Consider the following 25,272-nt stretch of genomic DNA (forward strand, 5'->3'; position numbering starts at 1 on the left):
CATTCGCTGTCAATAGTCCTTCAGGGAGGGGTGGAGCCTATGAGACTTTTCCCTTCTCCATGATGGAACATTTATCAGCTCGATCGCCGCTCTGTGTTCATGAGTACAATAGTCATGCCATGCTCGGAAGTCAGCTTCATGGTATTCCTCCCCTACCTGTGGCTCTGACATCCTTCCTACCTCCCCCACGGCAATGTTCCCTGAGCCTTGCAGAGGGGCGGTGTGTGTGTGTGTGGCGGGGGCGGGGGGGGATAAAGATTTTTGTGGACTTGAGCACCCAAGTCACTTATCCTCTGGACTTTGACCAGTTGTGAGCCCGCACTTAGACGGGTTGTGTTTTACTAGCTCAATACAAAATTCATTCAGAGTCTGCACCAAGAAATCCCAGCCTGCTGGTGAAAGTCTGGAGGCCTGAACAAGAGGGTGAAGAAAGGCTCAGACTTCTGAGTCTTCTTAAATGTTTAGGTTTGAAGTACAAGTGCAAAGCGAACTGGTGCTCTGTGAGGGTGAACCTGAGGAATGTGTAATGATCCAGCCAAGGCACGTCAACAGCAGCACCAAACGCACACTCCACCGTCACATCCCTGGTCCTGCCCTTTGTGAGGGCGGCCCCGAGAAATGTGTAATGATCCAGCCAAGTCACATCAACACAGCAGTGCCAACAGGGGCTTTACAGTCTCATTACGGCTTCTTCAGCTGCTCTGTAACTAAGCACCGATGACTGGCCAACACAGAAGCAGGAGCAAGGGATACTTTGGGGAATCAAGTCAAACGTTGATGCTTTCAGAGCGGGTGAATCCAGGAAAGCTAAGGGAAGATGGCTTGCTGCCCTTTGCGTAGCCAAGGCTTTTCATTGGTTAGTACAAGTGAGGAAAGACTTCCTGGGCTCCAACCCCGTATTCACCCTCCCTTCCCCCATTATGCCATATTTCTTCTCTCCAATAGAATCTGTATTTTTTTTTTTAGGTACGTACTTCTCCGCACATCCATGTGCTCCTCTCTGGCTCCAGTAAACACACCCTGATATCTTCAAACTAAGATAGTTACAGTCATGCCATTCTCCTGACACAGTGAATGGGCGTAGAACAGACCTGTGTCCTTCGCATGGAGATCTGAGAAATGATGAACTTTGAGATGAGTATCTAGATCCCAAACAGAAACCAGAGACACAGCTCCTTCCGCCTCTGACAGTGTTTTACATGAAGGTGATGGCTAGGACGATCTTGGACATACGACAGTGCCAAGGACAGCAGAGAAGGGAGAAAAAGAAAGAAGTGGTTTTGATAACATTGCGGAGCTGTGTGCTTCACGGCTCTTGAAGCCTCCATCTGAGTCCCTCTGCTCCTTCGTTTGTGTTAGATAATACATCTCATTATTCCAAGCAGAATGAAGCCAGTTCTGAACATTCAAAGTTAAAACACACATGGATGCATGTTTATATGCAGCCGTCTGTCAGTATAAATGTGAGGCAAACAGGAGAGGTCAAACTGCTTCTAGGAAAGGCAGTAGTGCTGCCTAAGCCAAAATGAAGCAGGAATTCGGGATCTGCCTCAGCATCAGAGAGTGAGCAAGTCTATCGCCTTAGTTCTCCAAGTATGAACCACGAAGCATCAGCATCATCAGCCTTGAGTGTGAACTTGCGAGTAATACAGAACCTGCAGCTTCTCTCTAGATGAAGGCATGAGACACTGCATCTTAACAAAGTTGGCATGTGTATCCTGCACACATTAATAGTGTGTGCAAGCATTTTTCCAGGACATTTAGACCCTGGATGTGCAACAAGGACAAGGGGTTCAGCAATACAAGTTCCCAGGTACCTCATGGGGATCACTCCACTTTGCCCAGATTGCTTCGCCTCTCTCAGTTCTTATGGGAGGGCCTTCAGAGCCACTGATATCCTCTGGTCACTTTCCTTTGGTCCCTTCTGACTCTAAAGCCATGTAGGAATTTTGAGACTAGTCATCTGAAGCCCAAGTGTCTTCTTCATTTTCCAGCCTGGTTAGACAGGGTATCTTGTGTTCGACAGGGTATCTGGCCACAAACTTCTGGGGATTATCTCTCTATCTCCCATCTTGCTGTAAGCATGCCTGGATTGCAGGATGTGCCACACCGCATCCTGTTTGTACTTGGGCTCTGGGGGTGGGGTGGGGTGGGGTGCTAGACTTCAGTCCTCATGCGAGCATGGCATGTGCTGTATCTACTGATCCATCTCCCCAGCCCTGATTTAGACTTTTGAGAAGATAATTGGTGAGGATTAAAGCACACACGGGGCTGCTCTAAGTATGGGCTTTTGCGTAACCTCACAGGCTCTTGTGACCCCAAATCGGCTCTTCTCTCAAAGCGAAAGGAGAACGGAGATAAAGATAGCTGCCTCTAGTTTAGAAAACGTCTTAGCATTAAAAGAAGTCATCCTTGATCCAAGACTTAGACTGATGCATGGTCCAAGTCAGCGGTGAAGCCATCACACTGAATAGTCATTCACTTCTTCATTCAAATTCTACCACAGGTGAGGTTGATGGACAATTTTAAAGATGTGAATCAGAACAAAGAGAATCTTCAGATCTTCCTGTAGGCAAACACGCACTGCAGGCATATATGGGGGCATAGACAGTTGTGGTAGGCAGATTCAAATATGTCACTTATTTGATATTGAATCCACGAAAATCTATCTTTCACAGGTCATTAATAATTTTTATCTAATTAGTCTAAATTTTACTAATTCATGAATAAAAACTAGATATAGTCTGACTTATGCTGCCAATAGCTTCTAGTTGGCACATTATTCTGCCCGTGTGGGCATTTGTTTATCATGTGGCTATTTTATTCTGGATGAACTTTGACCCTTATTCTTCCTTTTCTTCACCCAATTTTCTCAAAATACCTAATTCAGTCCCCTTGTGAAAGGCAAGCAGACAAAACACAGTGGTCTACTTTCCTGATGCTTTTAGGGAACGCCTGGCAAGTTCTGTCTAAGAGATCAAAATTACCTAGGAGGGAATGGGTGAGCCTGCATTCACTATCAGGCTCAAATTAAAAAGAGGCTCGCGGAACCCAGCAGCAGTGAGCCATCTTCATGTCTGCGGGCATCAAGTCAACTGACCTTCACAGAAGATTCTGGTGGGGCTACGTTTGAGCAGCGATGTTGATTGATTATCTAGGTCTGCCCTGAATATGGAGTTCGATGGGTCCATACACCCCATGTCACTAGCATCTGTACGAAAGGAGCTACGCCACTGTTGAAGAAGTAGTTTCTACACTTGACCGTCAGAGGAGAAATCTCGGTTTTCACTGCCACCCCAGAGGGCAGCAGGGCATGATGAGATGTAGATAACCTGTCTCTATGCTCTGCCTCTAATTGAACCCTGCATCACTGAGAGATGTGTGGACCTAACATCTACCAGAGGAGTCCTGGGGATCTACACATTGACTGGCCAATAGCAAGAAAGGAGTACACTTAGTCTTTAACATACTATTGTGCAGTACAAACTTACTTTGACTTGACATTCCTTTCAGTACATGCCATTCACATGTTCAAGGTCTAGGCTCGTCCAAGAAAGCACTTTCATGGAGCAAGAAGTTAAGCTTGAATAACCAAGAAGAGGACAGTTGAGACATCTTGTTTGACAAAGCATTTTATTCATGATGGATACGCTCAGCCTTTGAAAAGGGTACCCTGGTCCACACACTCCTTTGGACAAGATCCAGTTGGCATCAGAAGCGGGGTGTCTGCACAAATAACCCCCTAATTTGGTATGGGGGTGGGAGGCTCTGACACTTCTGTTTTTAAAGGGTACCAGTGACACAAATCCAAGGCCATGCTTTGCAAAGAAGCTGGGCACACAGCCTACCTCCCCTAGCTCCATTGCAAGCCTGGAAGCGAGCCTGTCTGTGCTTTTGTGAGTTTGAACCTACGTTAGGTCAAGCCAGCTCAATCAGTGGAGGAGCACAAATGACCACTTCATTTTTATTCAGCTGACCAGAGGCTCACAGTGCAGAGCTTTGTGGGATGGCATGCCAGAGAAGCTCCTGGAAGCAGAACTTCCTCAGAGAAAGCTCATCCTGCTCCTGGCCGTGTGACTTCTCATGGCTGGATGGTTCCCTTCTGAAGGAAAGACAGGAGCTCTAGCTAGGGTGTAGCTCTCATCCCTTAGTGTCAAAACACAAGAGCAGACCCTTCTGTAGACAGCTAGGCGAACATCAGAAACTGAGCAAACAGGAGATGAATATGAAGGGCTGTGAATTCTGAACAAGGTGAGACTGCCCCGTTGGCTGCAGAAGTGGAGTTTGGAGCTGTCTATCAGGACTGGGATGCTTGATAACGGCCTATGCTTTACTGAACTCTAGAAAGGTGCATGGTACTCATGACTGCCCCTCTGTAGCCAGAATCTCTGGGTTTACGTTCTGGCTTCAGCCATGTTGCAGTGTTTCTATTTTGAACAAAAACTTAATCCCTCTGGGCCTCAGTTTCACACCAGTAAAATGGGATAAAGTATCACCTACCTTATAACTAGCAGGTCAATGAATAAAGTATGGCTGGGACATTTAGATCAGGCCCCGATACATCTGCTCTTTCATCCCGATCCCAAAGGAAAGTGGCCACAGCTAGCATCCATCTCCTGTGGAAACTTCTTCTGTGTCATTGATATTAGTGCTCCGTAACGAGATGAAAACAAAGCCACCCTCTGGAACTACTCAGCCCACAGAGCAGATGCTGGCACTTAGAATCCCGTACCGAAAACTGGCTGGGGTGAAATGAAGTCATGACAGTCAAATAGTTACATAGCACTCCTGTGAGCTGGGCATCGTGGTTGGGCCTTGACATTTGGCAAACAAGAGGGACAGGGCTCTTTTCTGTAGTTCATCTGGGCCTTTAAGGGTGTGAGAATGTTAGATAAAGACATTTGTACACACGAACATCTTGGTAAAGAGATAACGTGAGGATGGCAGCTGTGAGGAGACCGAAAGTTGACTCTAGGTCAGTGGTTCTCAACCTTCCTAATTCTTCAATACTCTAATACAATTCCTCATGTGACCTGCAATTCTGAAATTATTTCATTGCTACCTCACAATTGTAATGTTGCTACTGTTATAAATCCTAATGTAAATATCTGATATGCAGGATATCTGATATGTGACCCCTGTGAAAGGGTCACTCAGCCTCCACGGGTTGAAAACCTCTGCTCTAGGTGGTTTTTGTTTATGGAAGCCTAGAGATGACTGTGAACTCAGACAAGAGTGAGAAATATATTGGTATATACAGAAAGGGACAGACAGACACACACACACACATGCACACATACACACACACACACAAACACACACACACAGGACTCTGGGAGTATGGACACCTTAGAATCAATTTTAAGATCCCAGGAGTGCCATCGGGTTCAGTTCTACTACGATGGGGATGACAGAAATAGAAAGATGCATTTTCAAGAGAGAACGGATAGTACATGGTGATTGATCACTAGATTTATCACCTAAGGGAAGAGGAAGAAAATGTGCTCTAGTGCCCTAACCAGCTGAGTTAATTAAAGCCCCAACTTGGCTTTAGGTAGACTCTCTAGGCTTCCTCAGTTAAAGGTAAACAGAGATGAAGATGGTCTTATCCAAAATACCACCTTGAAGATGAACAGCAAGGTTGGAACTATCAGCACAGAACATTTGCACAAGCCATGGGGTCTGACTCTGAGTCAACGAGAAAGGATTCCCATTGGACTCCACACAGCTCAATGACTGTTGGATTTCTTCTCTCTCTTACTGGACTACGCCTCATTTGGACTCCATGGAGCATCTTTTCTTCTGAAGGTTTTCTTTGGTTTTGTTTTGTTTTAACATGCGGGACAAGGCCACACACATTAAGCAACTTCCAGAAGATACTTGGAGCACCACAGGATTCCTTGGAGAATTTGCTTTGTAGTAACGGGACAAAGCATGGCTGCTCGCTACAAGAGCGATAGTGTAAACTGCAGTGTGACTCGGTGCCAGAGCTGCAGACAGCTGCGGCACAAGCCAAGCAGCAGAGAGTAAATGAGGCTTGTCCCTGCACAAGATGGATGCTCAGGGGCTAAGCAGCAACAGAGCTGCTGAGCTCAGGGGCCAACTTCCAGGGCTCCCAACTTCAAAACCATTATAGCCGATCCTATCATCTTCAAGGTGAAGGAACTCAACCTGGCAGAAAAGTAGGAAGACGTCTGTGTGAAGGGCTCCCCTGTTCTCAGCCTCTATCTGACTTCCTGGGACCACAGATTTGGACCGTCCAGAGCTAAGCATGTGGCTGGCACCCCTGTGTTGTGAATGTGGACCAGAGCGAAACCAAACTTGACTGATGCGCTGACCTCTGAGGTCCTAGTGGTCCCAGCCAACTCATTCCACTGTGCCCAAGGGAAAATGGGAAACTAAGAAATGGGAAGTACCTTGAAGGAGGATTTATGTTTTCTTCTTGGGAGACAGATTTTCCTTGCAGTGGCTGGATTGCTCCCTCAACCTAACAATGGATTTTCTAATATAAATGGCTAGTCGGCATTAAAATGACATCAACCCATCAAAGCAAAGAAGACAGATAAGTTGGGCACCACTGTGGGCCAGGCACTCAGCTAAGCTCTTTACACCAATCGAGTCATTGTCTCCCTGCCAACAATCTCTGAACCAACGTGAGTTTTGCCAGGTTGATTTTTAAGACCAAGAAAACATGGAGTTGTGACAGAGAGTTAAGCTAGTTGGGTAGCACATTAAGTGGGGTCAGACTTAAAGCCAAGCAGCAAGGGTGGAGACCACAGAACAGCAGCACAGGCAGGGAGTGGTTGCACAATGCAAACCAAGTCTGAGAACAGAGGAAAAACCAGCAGAGAGAAAAGATGGAGGACACTCAGCATCATAGAGAAGGAGGGAGCAGGTGGAGGCACCAAGGCTAACACAGTCCTGGGAAAGGTGATGCTGACAGACACTGTCATCTCAAAGGCTCTTCAAACACAGTCAGCAAAACAGGCAGGCTCAAGAGCTCAGGCAGGTGACGAACGGTGAGACAGAGGCCCATGAGCAAGGGCCCGTGACAAGGGACAAGAGCCACAGCAAGACTGACACCGGAGGGGAGCCTACAGAGATCACAGGACCAGGGCTCAGTCACATCCCAGAATGGCCACTCCCTAGCTGTGCAAGGGACTTTAAGCCTCCGTTTCCTTATTTATCAAAGCGATGAAAACCAGCCGTTATTGCGCTATTATGGGAGCTGGGTAAACCACATGGGCGCAGATGTTCACAAAGGGCCTGGTGCATTGACGAGAGTGATTACTACCAGGCTTGAGTGGGAGCAATCTCTGGAGGGGAAACTTCAGTTGCAGAGGCTACGGAGGTTTTGACTTTGGTTTCCCTTCAAGGACATGGGCGTTATAGGTGGAATTCAATGCTACTGAATTATATTTTTTTTCCTGTTCAGCTAATGAATTAAAAAACATAGCACACAGGTAAAATGCTCGGAGTTGTGTTTTCTTTACTGCTAAATAAACAGCCTTACTGCTGTTATAAATAAAGTTGGAGAGAGCTGCATATTTTTACACATTTTTAAAATGTGCCTCCTATTGTAGTTGTGGGAAAAGGAGCGTCTGTTAAGAATATTAATATCCAGAGTGGGGTTAAGGCACCGAAGAAATGACTGAATGGTTAAGGGTGCTTGCTGCTCTGGCAGAGGAACCGGGTTCGGTTCCCAGCAGATCACAACTCCGGTTTCCCAGGAAACATGTGCATGGTGCAGATACATGCAGAAAAAAGCACACATACCTACAAAATAAAGTAAATCTTGAAAGAAAAGTGGAGTTAAGCCTTAACTACAATAAAACTATTGATATATTATCACAAACTCTAAGATGTTTCAAATACACAGCAAAAAATTATTCTTCATGTTAAACAAAGCCCAACTGATGACTGTATTTCTTATGAAATGCTATACAATAAAAATTCTATTACAACCAAAACAAGAAGATGTGCCCAATAATTGTTAGATCCACAACTGGAGAATTGCAGCCAATACTGAGAAAGACGTCACCAAATGTACCTGAAGCCCTCCTCCTCGCTTTGTTAAGGTTTCTAGTAGCACAGCATGCCGTAGCAACCCATAAGGTAAAACATCTGAGACTGCAGTTCTTATGCACAGTCATTGAGTTATTGGTACTAATCTAGCGCCAGGGTCATAGAACTGCAAACTCCCCGAGGTGTGCCTCACAATGCTTGTTCGTCATACACACCTAGCATCTGTGTTTGGAACTATAATGGACGCTTGCTAAGAAAAGCAGCAATGTGTTTTATGTGTGTGCGCACATGTGTGAGAACAGGTTTCAACTTGCCTGGAGGCATATAGCCAGCAGGCCACAGAGCCAGGATTTGACTGATTGCCAAGTCTGGGTCTTTAGCTGCTCTATGATGTAAGTCATCGAAGAAGAGAACTAGAGAAATTAGCACAAAGGAGGCTGGGAAAGGAGCAACGCCTGCCTTGAGGGAGTCCGATGCAATTTCCTGTGGGTTATGAATGCATTTGACAGCATGGGTCAGCACACAGCTGGAGAGACAGGAGGTGTAGAAGAGGGCACCCAAAGGTCCAGCAGGGTTCTCAGCCAATGGCATCCAGAGGGTCCACACCAGAGGTTTTGATGGAAATACTTTTGGAGAAGAGTGAATACGGGGAGGTCAGCCTCTGATGACAGCAAGAAATCTTAAGCTATTCCATCTACCTGATCTGGTCAAGGAACAGAGGTTCAGTGATGGAAGCCACGATCTAACCAATTCGCCATCGAAATGACCATCAAAGGATTAGAAGACTTCAAAGCCGTTTAAAAATGGGCACACGAGAAAAGTACACAGCACATTTAATCTCCGCTATCTTCAGCTCTTTCTCACCTGTCAGCATGACTCTGAAAATGCCCAGTGCCAGAAACATTTGGGCTAGAAAAGGTTTGTTCAGTGACTGAGCTAAATCTTCACTTCACCCTCCAGATCTTGTCTGGTGCCAGTGAGTGACCGGGGAAGGGATGCCAGAATCCTTTCGATTTCTACCAGCTTTCCTACAAATAGACACAAAGTAGGAGTATTTATTATCAAACATAAATTGATGACAAACCCTCTAGAAAGGAAGAAGGAGGGAGGGGAGAGAGAGAGAGAACCAGGATGCCATCTGCAGCTGATGGAGTCCATCCTACATCAAAAGTAATTGTTTAAATATGCAAATGAGATCATGACCTTCTCCTTAAGCCCTGCCAGTGGCTTTCCATTGCCTCAGAATAAATTCCAGATCCATTCCCACTGCTCGCCAAGCCTGGCCTGACCTCAATCTTCCAGCCTGCCTCTCCCTGTCCTGACTGGCTTCCTTTTCTGCTCATTGATTTTCTGAGTGCCCAGTCCCTCGTGTCTGTTGTTCTCAATTTCGAAATAGTCTCTTCCTGGATCTTCACAGGTCATGCCATAGAGCCATCTCAGCTGGTGCACATCTGCCCAGGGTTCCTTCCCCAACCACCCAGCATGAAACTCTGCCTTGGGTTTTACTGGTTTTTGTCTGCATCACCTGGAGTTAAGTTTCTAGTTATTTGTTTTGCTAAGCTGTCTTCTTATTGTTAATCTTGTAGGTCTGTGCATTCTGGACACTTCTCATCTAGACCTGTGGCTATTCACTGTCACCAAGACACTTCCAATGTACCTAAACCAAAAGCTGAACAAGAACAAGTGTGAAAAGAACCATTTTGTATGTGTGCGTATGCATAGGTTCATGTGTGTGCAGGTTCATGTGTGTGGCTGCACTATGCATGCATGTATGTGGAGGCCAGAGAGCAACTGTGGGTATCGCTCCTCATATACCATTTACTTTGGTGTATGAGAACAAGTGCTCTCACTGCCCGGGCGCTCACCACTTCAGTTAAGTTGGCGCCCCAAGATTTGCATGTTACACACTGAGAGCTGAGAGTACAAACACAGCTTTTGTGTGGGTCCCGGGGATCAGACCCTGGTCCTCATGTTTGTGTGGTGAGCACATTCCTGACTGAAGTATCACACGGGTCCCACTGAGCTCCAGTCTTCAGTGAGCCACACTGAAGTATGCTGCCATGAAGGAGAAGGCAAGAGAAGAGTCAGGGGAAGAAATCTGGTTTGAATAATTGGATCTGGCATTCTGAGTGAGTAGATTAGACTGAATCCGCTCTACCTGAAATCTGAAGTAGAACTCAGAACTGTGTTGGGCTTTGGAACCGGGCCAAGGTATATTTTATTTGCACACAGGCCCAACTGTATTCGAAACTGTCTCACTAAACAGCCATTATTAGTAATAATATTTTTATCCTGCTTAGCAATGTTATATATAGCCTCCCTCAATCTAATAAATAATTCAACACAATAGGAAGGTGCACACCCCCTGTTATCCAGAAATGAAGACTGTTTGTAGGCCTGAGAGGCAGGGGATGTGGGAAAGGGTGCCAGCAGCAAGGGCTCATTAGAGACCTTAAAACTCATTACATCTTAAGAATTATTAATATCGAACCTAAGCCTTTAATGGAAAACAAAGCCTCCAAGATATGATAGAAAATTACATCCTCAAGGCTATATCTTATCTCTACACTGTTTCACGTTTCATAATACTTTCCATATATTTTGTACTTTCCTCTGAATGTCCAGGTGGCAAAGTCAGGGATGCTCGAAATATTCATCACGATACGGATGAGAACACAGAGATGTGGCCCCACACCCGAGTCGCACAGACAGCAGAGGGGGCGTCAGTACACTCAGCCTCCTGTCACAACTAATGAACAGCAATGCAAAACAGACAGAGTAGTTTTTAACCGAAACAAAACTCTCTTTCTACTACTTTCTCTTTCCACGGGAACTGGCTTTTCTAAACCCACTGGGCAAAGCCAGGAGCAGAACACGATACAGAACTCTTATCCCTTCACCTTGATAAGCCACTGAGCAAGACCCATGGATTCACATTGTAATACACAACTTGTTGGCACGAACAACTTTAACTCAATCACAAATTAAGCTTCTGCTAACCATCTAAGTGTCTCATGACAGGGGAACAATGACATAACTCATCAATAATGTAACTTATCAACAACCAACAAGAGCGATGACACTTTTGGAAACTACTTCAAGATCATGTGTGGAACATATAATAATAGTAATAATACCTGTTAAATATTGAATTAATCTAATCCTTATAATAACTTTCAGGTAGTGATTATCTTGGGCAGAAGAAGAAACCATGACATGAAGAGGTTAAATAACTTGAAAAAGTTCCCATAAACGTGGAAATGTGAGAATTTGAATTTGAGAAGTCGTTTCTGTAACTCATTGTCTTCCCAAGTGTAGACATTGCCTAGAATAGTGGTTATAATCAAATTAATGGAGAAAAAATCATATGTGTATACACACACAAGTGTATGCATATGTTGGTATGTGCATATACATATACGTTTAGAATTTGGCACAGAAATATATTTTGCTCAGAAAGTAATTAAGCACTATGCTTTATGGAGCATGTACTTAGTATGTCACATACAGTGCCAAGTGCAGACTCTTTACCATCCCATTTAATTTTCCAAAAGTTTTATGTAGTCAGCTTACTTTACCATGTTGCTGAAAGACTCACTGAAAGTTACAGAATCTCAGGTTGTCTGTCTCCTGATCTCAGGTTCCACACTCAGTAAGCTGTATCAATGGTTGACATTTCATAACAGTGTTTTCTTTTCTCTCTCTCTCTCTCTCTCTCTCTCTCTCTCTCTCTCTCTCTCTCTTTTTGGTGATTTGATGCTGTCTTTGTTCAAATGTTCAAACAGTGAAAACTTGTTACTCAAAACCAGAGGCAAACTATCTGAAGCATTGGGCAGACATGAGTGAGACAGTCCTACATGCTGCTAGGACCAGAGTGTGGTTCTCAGCCTGCAGGATCATCCGTGGCAGAGGGCATGTTGGAGCTGCAGAGAGGACACAACCCAGAACACTACTCGACATCTCTAAACGATTCAGAAGCCTTTCAAAGCCCAGCAGAGTAACAGACACTGGGCCTTTACTATGGCCCCAGGGATCTTCTAAATGTCTTGCATAGGCTAAGTCCTTTGACTCTGAGAATAATCACATGCTAGGTGCTGCTTCTGCTAAAGTCTGCAATTGCTTCCTAGTGCTCGTTCATTCATTGGATGCTACCTGAATGCTGACATACACCCAACGCTGGGAAAATCAAAATGAGTGAGGCAGGTTTAGCCAAAGCAGTCTTTCATTTTTTTAAAGATTTATTTATTTATTATGTACACAATGTTCTATGTGTACTTATGCTACCAGATCTCATTACAGATGGCTGTGAGCCGCCATGTGGTTGCTGGGAACTGAACTCAGGACCTCTGGAAGAGGAGTCAGTGCTCTTAACCTCTGAGCCATCTCTCCAGCCCCAGTCTTTCATTTTTATATGAAGAACAGGACTGACATAAACGTCTGTGCCCACAGAGAACAGCATCTAAGACTCACTAGGCTCTCAACACTGGGCACAAAGGCTACAGCAGCACTGGCCCCTGCCTGACCCAGAATTGTTTTGCCAGTCTCCACAAACCATATCAGCCCAGTTCTGAAACCAACACCTCCCTCCCTCCCCCGCCCCGACTCTTTCCTTCCATTTCTTCCTCCCCTTTTTTCCACTGGTTTGGTCTGGGGTCTCTTAGTAACGTACACTTTCAGACTTAATTCTTAAAACTTTTCATGTTAAATGACTACAACCACAAATTTCGTATTCTTAACGGGGAAACAGATCCGCTCGCTTTCTTCCTGAGGTCACAGACTTGAGATTTGACGTAGGTCAGTCTGACCAAAGACAGCAGTCTCCAGCCTTGGTAGCTGAGAAAGAATCTCTCTATCAGAGAGGAGAAGGGGAACTCTCGTACATAAAGAGGGCACTTTTGTGTGACCTTGACTGCTCAGCACCAACTTGGATTTTTTACTATAAAGAGAAGAAGAGAATGGTGTGTAAAGGGAAGAAAATCACAAAGGGTTCTGTGCTGTGCAGCAAGAGCCACGGTGAGGGGAAAAGACCACCTGCGAGGGGCAGCTTCGCACGACACATCCGTCATGACCGGCTACACTGGAGGTGACATGGTTAAGTTTGGTCCGATGAGTTAGTGGGGGGACCAGAAGACTGGAAGGGTTATCTACAACTCTGAGAACCCATTGAGAATGAGAGGGTGGGGACAGGAATCAGAAAGGACTCCAAACAGTCACCTGAGTTTAGTGACTAGGTTTGTACCTCCACCAACCGTCCTAGGGACAAGAGAAGCTGAGACGTGAAGGTTAAAGTCACAGCATGACAGCAGGAACTTCCGCTGCTTGAAGGATTAGCCGTTTCTTGCCGTTGTTGCTGTAGTTTGTGCTATGGGCAATATTTCATCTCCTTTTCGATAACTCACTGAGAGCATCTGTGGTGTGGGAATGCATGGCTAGACCACCCGCATTCTGGTTTTAGTCATCCTATTTTTACTCTGGGAAACAGGTCATGGGAGGAAACACACAAGTGATAAGCCATGTGCCAGCTCCAACCACTTCATACAAGTGTCCTGGAAGAAGATGTCAAGATAGTTGTTGAAGCCAGAGAAAAAGATAGTTGGGATTGATTAAGGATGCCGGCCATGGTCAAAAACGGAGCAGCCTATCAGAGACACAGAATAAAGGATGCTAAAAAATGCTAAAGAATTAAAAGTGGGTAGGGAAAAATGTGTAAGGCCTGCCCGCAGGGGCGGTGCAGTAACCTTCTCTATGACAGGAAGAGTGGCAAGCAGCAGCATTAAGCCTCTGGAAATGAACTAGTAACCTCAGGGGTAGAGCCCAGAGAAACAGTGCATGCGCACCAGACTCTTTCGGATATTTTCATATTCATCATCTCAGCATGCTTTCAAAATGACTCTGGGAGGTGGGGACCAGCGCTGCTCCTACCTCGTGTATGGGGCAGTGCCAGCACTCACTCAAGGTCACACAGCTGGTGGGGGGTTCAAGGCTTGCCCTTCTTTTCACAGGCACTGACAGCAGGTGCATAAGCTCACAGAGGAAAGCGCTATAAATGGCCACATTGTATGTGTGCTCAGTAGAACGATGACCCTAGGGACACATTCATTTGTGTGTCTTTTGGCAGTCGCCCAACCAGCCTCAGCACCTTTGAACCTGAAAGACACCATGGGTTCCCCGTCTTTGTCTATCCACATTTTTGGACTCCTGACTAAAATGAACTTTCATTTATCTTCCAGAGAGAATAAAGACCCTTGGATAAGTTGCCGCATTTGGCGTTGGTTTCCTCAACTATAAAACGAGGCTGGACCAGTTTGGTTAACCTTCAAATGATGGTGTGCGCTATCATATGTTCATGATAATAGCCCAAGCTTTCACAAGAGGCCAGAGAAAACTGAGCTGTTCCACTAAGGGAGAAAGGGGCTTTTGTTCATGGTGAGAAGCAGGTTTTCTATAAAATGTTTTGTAGGACGTAAGCTGTGAAAGTTTAGAGTCCCTGGGAAGAGTGACACCACAGTGTGACCCTTGTCACCATAAAGTCCAGGGAAGACAATGAGTGCTACTGAAAGGAACAGAGCACGCTGCTAAGTTAGGGGCCTTCTTCAAGCTGATGACTGATCCCAAGGACCAAAGCTAGGTGACGAAAACAACTTCCTTAGTTGTGAGGAAATGCCACACTGAGTCTCAACAGCCTGCTGCGTACATGTCGGAGGCCCAGACTTCCCCGTCACACCACTAGGCCCAGAAAGAGTTCTTGACTGGGAGCCAAAGTCTAGCTAATGATGCTCATAGTTGTTCTGCTTAGCAAAGCCACTGCATCTCACTGTGCCCCGGTTCCTGCTTGTAATAAGCATGGTCACAGGTGCTCTTTTTCCCACACAGAGAGGCTGTGGGATTACAATGTGTGAGAGAAGGTAGTGTCTCACTAGGCACGATGCCAGACTCCAGGTTTCTAAAGACAGTGACTGCAGCTGGCTCCTTTCCTCTCTTGTTTTTAGTGTAAGTATAGTACCTGAGACTAATCGAAAAGCTCCAAGTAGACCTGAGGAAATTTTGAGTTGAATCATTCACCACTGAATGCACTGCACCTTGAACAAGTTGCCTGGCAACTAGTATGCATCCAATACCTAAGTTGTAAACCATATGCTCATTTAAATGAATTGCTTTAGGAATACAATAATTTTATTAATTCTTCCAGAATTTCATACAAGCATACAATGAATTTTGATCACATTCGTTCTCTGCTCCTCCATCTAACTCCTTTCATATCCATTCCCATCCCCCCCACCACTCACAACATCATATCCTCTTAAACGAAACACAAAAATCATTTTTATAACTCGATGAGTCCAAATCGTGCTGTCTATATACACACAGATGTGGGGACATCTACTGGAGTATGGCCTATCAACCAAGGACCACACCCCTAAAGAAACCCGACTCCCTTCCCCTAGCAGTTATGAACTATCAGTGATGCCTCAGAGAGGGGTAGTGGCTTCTCATCTCCTTCCCCCCTTATGCAAAGGCCTTTGAGACACAGCCAAGAGCTCATCATTTGACAAGCGATCCTGGTTCTGAAAGAGTCTTATCCTGTTGTATAACCTCTCTTTATTGGATATGTTCAAGCTTAGCTGAATGTTCAGCTCCGTGGATTTGGAATGGAGAGCGAAGACAAGAATATGACATACATCCATTGACTTAAAAGTGTGGGAAGAATAAGTCCAAGAGGCACTATTATCAGTCCTTTGGTGTATTGGCCTGATGATTCCCAGCCTCCTAAAAATCCAACTGTCATAAGTATGGAAATGTTGATTGGCTTACTCTTGTGCAGATCTTACACAGGTGTCTCAGTTAGTATTCTATCGCTGTGAAGAGACACCATGATGATGGCAATTACTATAAAAGAAAGAATTTAATTGTGAGTTTGCTTATAGTTTTGGAGGGTCTGTCCATTATCATCACGGCAGAGGGCAATGCAGCATGCATAGTGCTAGAACAGTACCTGAGAGTTATATCCTGATCCACTGGCAAAGAGACTTGGCCTGGCATGGGCTTTTGAAACCTCAAAGTCCACTCCTAGTAACACACCTCCTCCAACAAGGACACACCTCCTCCAACAAGGACACACCTCCTCCAACAAGGACACACCTCCACCAACAAGGACACACCTCCTCCAACAAGGACACACCTCCTCCAACAAGGACACACCTCCTCCAACAAGGACACACCTCCTCCAACAAGGACACACCTCCACCAACAAGGACACACCTCCTCCAACAAGGACACACCTCCTCCAACAAGGATACACCTCCTCCTACAAGGACACACCTCCTCCAACAAGGACACACTTCCTCCAACAAAGACACACCTCTTAACCTTTCTATTCCTTTCAGACAGTGCCACTCCCTGGAGACTAGGCACACACATGTATGAGTCTATAGGGGCCACTCTTATTCAAACCACAACAACAGGCAACCATAGCTACTGTGTATCCATCAGTGTATTGATCTTGTCATGTCCAGGAGACACAGTTGTGTTCTGGTACTCCCTAACCACTGGCTCTTTTTACCTCCTCTCCTGTGATATTCCTTGGCTCTTGAGGGAAGAGGTGTGGTAGAGATGTTTCATTCATGGCTTTGTCCTCCAGATACTTATTCTCTATGTTTTTACTAGTTCTATACATAATTTTAATAGATAAAAATGTTCTATATTAGGTTCTATAGGTGACAGGTACATAGATGCTTTTGTCTTCTAGTACAGCAAAGATGCAAACTAACCTGTGGCATGCATACAGAAAAACAACAGAAAAGTATTACAATAATGCATTTGAGTTCACTATGTGCCAGGCATACATTTTGAGTTTGGAGAAAGAGGAGTCTAGTCTTGAAGCTCAATCTTGGAGGGAGAAAATGTGGGAGACTCCAATCATTCAGCAGTGGCAATAGGTTCTTCGAGCTGGGCACTCTAGATACAGGACAGATCAATCATCTCATTCTGTCATGAGGAAACACAGCCTAGAATGTAAAGCGATGTCCTCAGGGCATCCAGCCAAGCAGTCCCAGCACTGAGATTCACACTCAAGTATGACTTCTGGAACCATACTTTTCAGATACAAAAGTCCAAACTCCAGAAGTTCGATGAACACACTAAACTCCTAAGATAGAAAAATTCTCCATTTAGAAATAAATTGGCATCTGCAAAACCTCACATTCTATGATGCTCTCATTGCAAAGACCAGCACATTGCCCAAATGTGTACTCATTGATACTTATGTACCCATTTTAAGCTAGTTTCCATCATAGCCAGGCTTGGTACTAAAGCAGAAAAGAGGAGAAAGAACACAGGAAGGGAATGGTGGAGGGAAAATGGAAGAAGGGAAGGCACAATATCAGGGGGGCATCCAGTGTATTGATAAAACTGACTCAGAATTTATTTGAATAGGTGTAGCACAATGTGTCTCTTTCTATCATGGACTCATTTCTTTGGGACGAATTACCCAAACAATTCAAGCTCAGAGCATAGTCTCAAATGAATGACCTCTTTTAGCACTTTATAAGACTGTCTAATTTCCTAATTGTGCTGTGTTTGTAAGTTGTGTGTCTCTAGTGAGAACATAAATTTGAGCATTTATTTTTCACATGTGCCATGTACAGTATTTAGTTCAAAGGGCTATTTATTTCTATCTAGTTTTGTTCATTCATTCAATGAATAAACGTTTTAGGCCTCCACTAAGTATGAAAGCTACAGAGGTGAACATGGTAGACCAGATACCTGACTTTAAGAGCTTTCCTTCAAGTCGTAACTTCAGCGTTGGGACTTCGTGGCCCCAAAACTGTGTTTGGCATTTGGGGATAACAAGAACAAAAGGGAAATCCTGATGAGGAGTGAAGGTTTTGCAGAAATCCTAAGAGAATTAGTTATTCTACAAGCTATGAAAAATGATATTTGCAAAGCAAGAGCTAGGGTGGAGGAAGAAGTCAATTCTAAATACTAAGAGGCATGTAGTATGATTATCAATGTTAAGGAAGTACTAGCTGAACCTGAAGAAGACAGCAGGCTAGAGCATGCAAACTCATGCAGACTGGATTCAAAGAGAAATGAAAATGAAAAGAATGGAAATTTCAAACAAGGAAGTTCATGATATTAGATATTTAAATAGTGCGGGAGAATAGTCTGTATTCGGTCAATAATGTTTTAAATAAACGCTGATTGGCCAGGCAGGAAGTATAGGTGGGAAAACCAGACAGGAAGTAGAGGTGATGCGAGGAGAACAGGAGAATTCTGGGAAGGAGGAAGTTGATTCCTCCCAGTCCTGTACAGACTACCAAGGAAGCAGGATGTGACCTGCATGCTGAAAAAGGTACCAAGCCATATGGCTAAAATAGATCAGAATAATGGTTTAATATGAGTCATGGGAGCTAATGGGAAGCCTGAGCTAGTGGGCCAATCAGCTTATAAATTATGGAGACCTCTGTGTGATTTTCTTTGGGGCTAAACGGTTGTGGGAAGCGGGTAGGAACCCAACAAGCCGACTTTCATGTTACACTTAAATATATATGCTTTACATATTATAAATAAGTATTTTCAAATATAGAATATTTCTAGTATCCTACAGAAGCAATGAGCTAATATTCAGATGCCAAGAATAGCGTCTCACTCCTTCCATATCTATAATACGTCTTTAGTAGCTGTTTTATTGGTAAGTAAGCTATGCTGCACCCATTGTAATATGGATGGTCAGTGCACAGACAGGCTAGTCCCAATGCCTTTGGCCACCTCTGCTTTCTCCCCAGGGGACCCTGTCTTCAACACGCTTCCTGTTCCTTTCTGTCCATGACCACCTCTTCACATGGCCAATTTCAATAAAGGGTTCTAAGACACAGAAGCTAAAGCACACCATACTCCATTAAATATGATCTCCAATTCCTTTCTAGCCATCTCAGTAAAATCTCCCCCTGTCTTCATTCCGTTTGGGAATTTATGTAATGACCTTTCAACTGGACAGTGGTTCCTATATAAAGTGGAATTAAGAAAGGGTAAGTCACAAGAATGGAACTGGAAAGTCAAACTGAACATAATTGAAAACCGAAAGTATTATCACAAGTCTCTAAAGCTTCATATGTAAAATAGTTTCTGGAGATGCTTTCAAATTTTGTCTCTAGCTCCTCGTTTTCTTCTAATTAAGTTTCCTGTGCTAATAATTGACTTAGATAAGCCATGTGGGAAGACTCACAGCAATATCCAAAAGCAATACTTGAAATTAAAGCCACATTGAAGGCCATCACTCTCTTCTGCTGTATCGCTGTGGTAGCTGTCGTGTTTACGGCAAGGATTTAGCATTCAGTCAGAAGCTGGGCTGATTGCTGCTGGTGGACTAGTCTATGACTACACATTCTTTTCAGAGATCTGAAGTTGCCCAGTGGGGCTGGATAAGAACTAACAGTCTCTTCCCAACTCGCACCTGAAGGTGGAGAGAAGTTACGTAAATGATGGAGTGTGTATCAGAATCTCAGATGTACACTTAGAATTATTAAAGTAACCTCACCATTTAAGGGAGGGGAATCAGGAGCATTTGAGGCACTCTCTCTAAAACCTATGCGCTAACTATAAAATGAGCACTCTTGTTCAAAAGGCTTTGTTCCCTTTTTTTATTATCACATCAAAGAATTTTCCAAATAGAAAATTCCATTTCTAGAGTTTACAGGTTCATTGCAGCAACAGATGTTCAGCTAATCTCAAATTGGACAAAAATCATCTAAGTAATCATTTGGGGGCATAAAAAGCACTAATAAGGAATGAGAAGGTTCTGCCAGCAGTCATATTTTAAGCAGAGAGGAACAGAATGTGCAACTGCAGAAACAAAGGCTTGCTTTTCAGGGTGGCTGACATGCCTGCTCCTCTACAAAGAAAAAAGGAAAAAGTTCTTAGAAGCTGAAATCATGAGTTTCGTTAAACAGACTTAAGTTCAAATTCCTCTACTGTGGGTATTTTTCTTCCTGTGACAATGCCTTATTTTTAATATTTTTAAATCTGGAAAAAGTATCATAAAATGTTTGATTAAGAAGGCACCTATGCAGACATGCCTGTGACCAGCAAATAAATTAAAACATATTCGTCACCTTGAATTTAAACTAAATCCTTAAAAGCATGCCTTCTCCTTTCAAAGTTGTCCTACAGAATGAAACCATTGGCACGGGGAAGGTGATGTTTTGAATACAGCAACACCTAGGAGCCTGAAGATGGAAATCGAAACATAGAACACTTAATTAGTTCTGCATGGGACAAGAATCGTACTTATCAGCTTCAGAAATAAAAAGATTTCCATGGACCTTCGCTTACTTTCAGTTCTCTTAGGAAAGATTTTATTTAATCCCATTTAAGATTTTTAATGATAACCTATCAAAGAATAGCCCCCGACCTGCTGCCCTAACCACACTGACCGCATGTTAGCATCACTGCGCAGACCCATAGCTCCAGTGTCCTCTGCTTACCACCTCGTCCCTCACTCCCACACTGCCTCCAAGCAGCATCATGTAGTTTCCCTCAACAAAGAAACAACTCAGTAGCCACCGCTGTCAAAAAACAGAGAATTCAGGAAGCAACAAATCAAGTCTCTTAAAAGGTATTGCTTGCATGAGAATAACTGAAATAGAGCCATGGAGACACACACCGCTGGTGAGCTGTAAACAGAGCCTGCAGTTACGATGCTGCCTCTCGCAGTATTAGAACAAGAAGGAGGTGGTACCATTCCTCATCTAAGACTAGGCCTTCTGAAAGACACTGGGGGAAGAAATCCTATATCCTGTTCCAAACAGACACACGCATGAATCGAAGCCATGAGCTATTCGACTAAATACGTATTTATTCTTGTTTCCCACCAAACAGAGGAGGGACGGAAAAGTTGCCCTGCATGCTTCCTCAAAGCAGTAGACAGAAACACTGCAGCAGGACAGCGGCGTGCATGCACACGCACACAGAAGTACAAACTACAGCCTCTCCTCTTTAGCACTGTGTTTATGTGCATGGCTGCACATGCATGTGTGACTGTGTGTATGTAGCACACGGGAACTGGTTGAGAACAGACTGTGTAGACGTTCGGTTGTGCAACCTCACTGTACACACCGGCATTTCAGCAGACAGCATTCTGGGCACCTTTTGGGGGTTCCAAGGTGACTGTGGTTTGTGCAACAGCCTGGCTTTCTGTCGAGGCAAGTTCGGTGGACATAACTGCCAAATCACATCTTCAGAGTAAGAGCAGTTTAGAGGAGGAATTCTGGGATGCAGCATCGGAAATCTACACAGACATTGCTGAAAACGACTGGCATCGTGGTTGGAAGGCCACTGCCAGGCAAAGAGATTTCTGGTTAAGGCTCCTACCAGTTTTTTCCAAGGTCACTGAACAATTAATAGGAGACCATTCAGATAGGAATTATGGGTAGAGAGCATTTATTAGTTTCACATGAAATTTGAAAGCAGGGGGGCACACTTGTCTTCTTGCTCCCCGAAAGGTTCCATAGAAACAACTGTGCCCAGAGTGTCACCTCTGATCCCAACCAGTGCGAAGATAGCATCCTCCACGAGATAAATTTGGCAAGCTAACCGTGGTGCTACTTCAGCTCCAGCACCAGTCTTTGTTAGAGCTCCCCTTTCAGTTCCTGCAGCTCAGATAAGCTTTATCTCAGAGCTTCGAGCTGGCGTTCTCGATGGCACAACAGACCTGATTACCAGGAGAAGCACTAATGAGCGTCCGGACATGCTACCAGCCCCAGGTAACTCATGGGATAGATTCAAGGCGAGAGTAAAAGGACAGGTCCTCCAATTCCCTATAGAAGGCTAGAGTTGAACTGGAATGTATGCAGTGCATGTTAACAGACCCCACATAAAATTTAGCTGAAAAAACATGGTACGCCTATAGACAAGATTATTTCTTCCGATGAAGGTAAGTCATATGGGCTTCGAATTGACAACTACGTAAGCTGTACTCTTTCAGATGGTCTTTCTTTGCTATTCAAAGATTAAATTCATTTTGAATTAACTAAAACCGATTTAATCTTAGTCTTAACAATTATCACTTAGCTCTCTGAAAACGAGAGCAGGCTCTAAACAGAATGATATCCTGACTCCTTTTAAGGCCACTTCCCCAAATCTGCCAGCTTCTGCCTCTGCCCCAGAATTCTTCACAGACTAATGACATTTGACATGATATGAGAGAGAGAGAGAGAGAGAGAGAGAGAGAGAGAGAGAGAGAGAGAGAGAGATTGAGATTCATTTCCGCCAAATGAGTACAGGCCACATTGCAGGTTCTACAGAAACCGTCTTCCTTTTATTCCAGTTTAGTGAATTTCTAAGGCCCACTGCGCAGCCACAACTGGTAAGACAGACCTTGACTTAAATGTGGCCTCTCTAGTCATCTCAATGGCTTATGTGGCCTCTTTTTCATCTCAATGGCTTATTTGAGAGCCATTATGCACTGGATTCTGTATTATAAAATCCAGCCTGGGTGCAACATTTCTGCCTGTCTTAGCAAAGGCCAGGAGTTTTGCACCATCCTGTAGTGAGAAAACAGAAAATCGAAGCCAGCGTAGAGCTCCCTGATTCTTCTCTGACCAATTTGTTGCTTTTGCTGAGGTGATATTGGCTGTCACTATCTCAGGCGAGAAAGGGCAAGTTAGTAGAATAATACCTAGTTTAAATAGCATCTCGCAGGGAAAATCCCTCCTCACACTTAATGTAGTAAGATACTCAGCAAATAACCATTTGATGTTTAGCTAAGGGCCCTCTCCGTTCTGAACTGGTATGATCCTGATTAAGGAGCCAAAAGGCCCAGGTGTTTTTCTTAGATCTCTCATTATGGTGCAGTGACAGCCCCCATAAAACTCCAGTTTATGAACCAAATTTGTTGCACCCCTCGCTCCAATATCATAATGCAAACCCTAGAGATCAAAATATCTTCTGAGACACGGAAACAGCTCACTGAAAACGACAGCGTGTGGAAAACTCTGTCGATGACCTCTCCTGTCTAATGTCAATTTCTGAAAGCAAGTTTCCACTGCTAAGATTTAACCAGCGTGCTTTCAGGAATCTAACACACATATGCACACACACACACACACACACACACACACACACACACACAAATCCTTATCTTTTTTTCCCCAACTTGTTTGGCCTGTGAGCATCTTCCTAGCTGTCTCAGCTCCCTGCAAACACTTAGGTTTTTCTCTTTCAAAGGAGCTGGGAGCTGTGGAGGCTCTGAGCTAGGCAGAAACCCTGTGGTTTGATTCCATTAGTCTAAGCCCTGGCCGGTGGCGAGCAAGCTGTCTTAGCTGCTCGCAAACACCCTGGCAGTCAGGTTCTGGACACAGTCACCGGCTGCATGCATTCTTCCATACTGGTCTACCCAAATCATGCCTGGAGTCAGCCAACCACAGCAGAGGGAATCCTACCTTCCATCATGGTGGCAGAATTGCATTCCTTAATTTCCAAGGAGTCAGAAAAAACACAGGAGGATATGCTTCCAGGTCCCAGCTAAGTCCACACAATGCCGCTGCTGAGGTCTGCTCTGCTTACTGCCAAGCCAAAGGAGACAGTGTTAACCCGAACGACAGGCCATGGATGCTGCTGGTGCTGCTTCACCTACAAGCTCCCAGGAAGATGCTGAGAGAGAAAGGCAGCGAACAGCAAGCCGGCGAGCTGCACCGCCTGCACTGCCTCGGCCAATCCCTTCAGCTCTGGACCGCGTCACATGGTAGCCAGCCTGCATCTCCTGACACAATACCCCCGGAGAGCGCACGGAACCCATTTCCCGTCCCCATTCCTCGCCACCCCCACCGCCTCCCGCTCCTCTCCAAAAACACAACCCCTTCCCCACCTGGTGACGCACTTCCCCCGCCCCTCCTCGTGGTCCCCGCAAGCCTATTGCGGCTCCCGGGCGCCCGATGATCACCGCGACTGGGGACGCCAAGGAGAAAGGAGCCCAGGAAGCTGAGCTGCCCAGGGGATTTTTTTGTTTGTTTGTTTTTCTCTTTTATTTATTTTTTTTAAAAGAAAAAAATCTTCTCATTAATTCCAGGTCTTGGCAAGGCACTTTTACATTTCCATTCCAACCTCATATTGACCTGAAGGAATTTCAAATGTCAGCACCTGGCTTCTGCGCACATCTGTCATCTGCGGCTGGCTGGTGCTTTCTCTCTCCTTCCACTCCCGTCCCCCCGCCCCGTCTCCCTGTCTATGTCTCTCTGTCTCTCTGTGTGTCTCTCCCTCTCTCATTCACGAGAGAAAAATCAATCCGCTGACGTCACATCATAAACAACCATCCCCCAAAGGATGATGCAGAAAAAAAAAATTCACCCCAGCTGCCTTGAAAAGAGGCAGGAAATTAATGGCGCATGACATGCCCAAGGGCTGGGAACTGTCATTAAAACAAAGAAACAAAAGAACCCACCCGATCCGGGCTCTGGAATCAAACCGGCGATGCTCCAGCTCATTTCTGGGGCGAGAGGCGGGAGAGGGGGCTGAAGGCAGAAGCCTAAGCCTTGTCCGCCGCAGGCGTAAGAGCGCTGTCTCCTCCCACGCACTGGGCTCTGCAGCCGCGACCCCGGGCTGCGGGTCCCACCGCCACTCCTGCCGCCACCGCGTCCTCCTGCAGAGCTGGGCCGCCGCCGGCCCCAGGTGGGAAACCTCTCTTGCAGCCTCGGCTACAGCTGCCAACTGTAGCCCCGCTACAGGGTTTTAGGAGAGACGCGCCTCCTGCGATCTTGAGTCGTCTCGGAGCCCAGAAGCTCAACCCCGGAGGAAATCCAGAGGGTGGCAACCGTTCCAGGTTGCGCTGGAAGAGTGGGCGGAGCCCGGGGCTTGGCAACTTGCTGGGATGGGATGCCTGCCCTGGAAAGGTTCAGACACAATGTCTGGTTGAGTTGAGGGTCTGTCACCTGATTGCTCTCCAGAGACCTGCGAGTCCTTCAAAGGGACTCGCAGGCTCGTTGTTCTGCGATCCTAGGTTTAACCAGACCAGACAGCCAAGCATAAATAAAGGGAATCGATTAGGGGAGGCCTATGAGAAGGAGGGAGAAAATGATGAAGGGAGACAGAGGCAAGAGAAAGGTCTTTTTAAAACAGGGAATAGCAGGATTGGGGTTACAAGAATTCCCTTATTGAAGATCGGGTCTGAGTCTCTAACAGCAACAGTGCTGAGCCTTTATAACACCTTCAGTCAATATTACCCATCTCGACATAGTCCGGATTTCTTCCAAGGGA

At 45.1% G+C, this 25,272-nt stretch overlaps 1 protein-coding gene across 32 annotated transcripts in view; it reads right to left on the reverse strand.

The window, feature by feature from the left end:
• The window catches only part of Sgip1 (SH3GL interacting endocytic adaptor 1), a 197,482-nt gene extending 172,672 nt beyond the window's left edge, over window positions 1–24,810 (reverse strand). For 5 of the 32 annotated variants that reach the window (XM_087904783.1, XM_087904782.1, XM_087904781.1 and 2 more), the window contains exon 1: window positions 23,463–23,801. In XM_087904783.1, the coding sequence (XP_087760909.1) occupies window positions 23,463–23,472 (10 nt within the window). In that variant the 5' untranslated portion in view covers window positions 23,473–23,801. Of the gene's footprint in view, window positions 1–23,462; window positions 23,802–24,460 lie in introns of those variants that run through there. The other 27 variants (XM_087904798.1, XM_087904797.1, XM_085686326.2 and 24 more) reach the window with 9 other exon arrangements.
• Window positions 24,811–25,272: the final 462 nt, after the last annotated feature.

The sequence above is a fragment of the Myodes glareolus genome, chromosome 3 (genome assembly GCF_982192425.1).
Source record: "Myodes glareolus chromosome 3, mMyoGla1.1, whole genome shotgun sequence".
Taxonomy (NCBI): Eukaryota; Metazoa; Chordata; class Mammalia; order Rodentia; family Cricetidae; genus Myodes; species Myodes glareolus.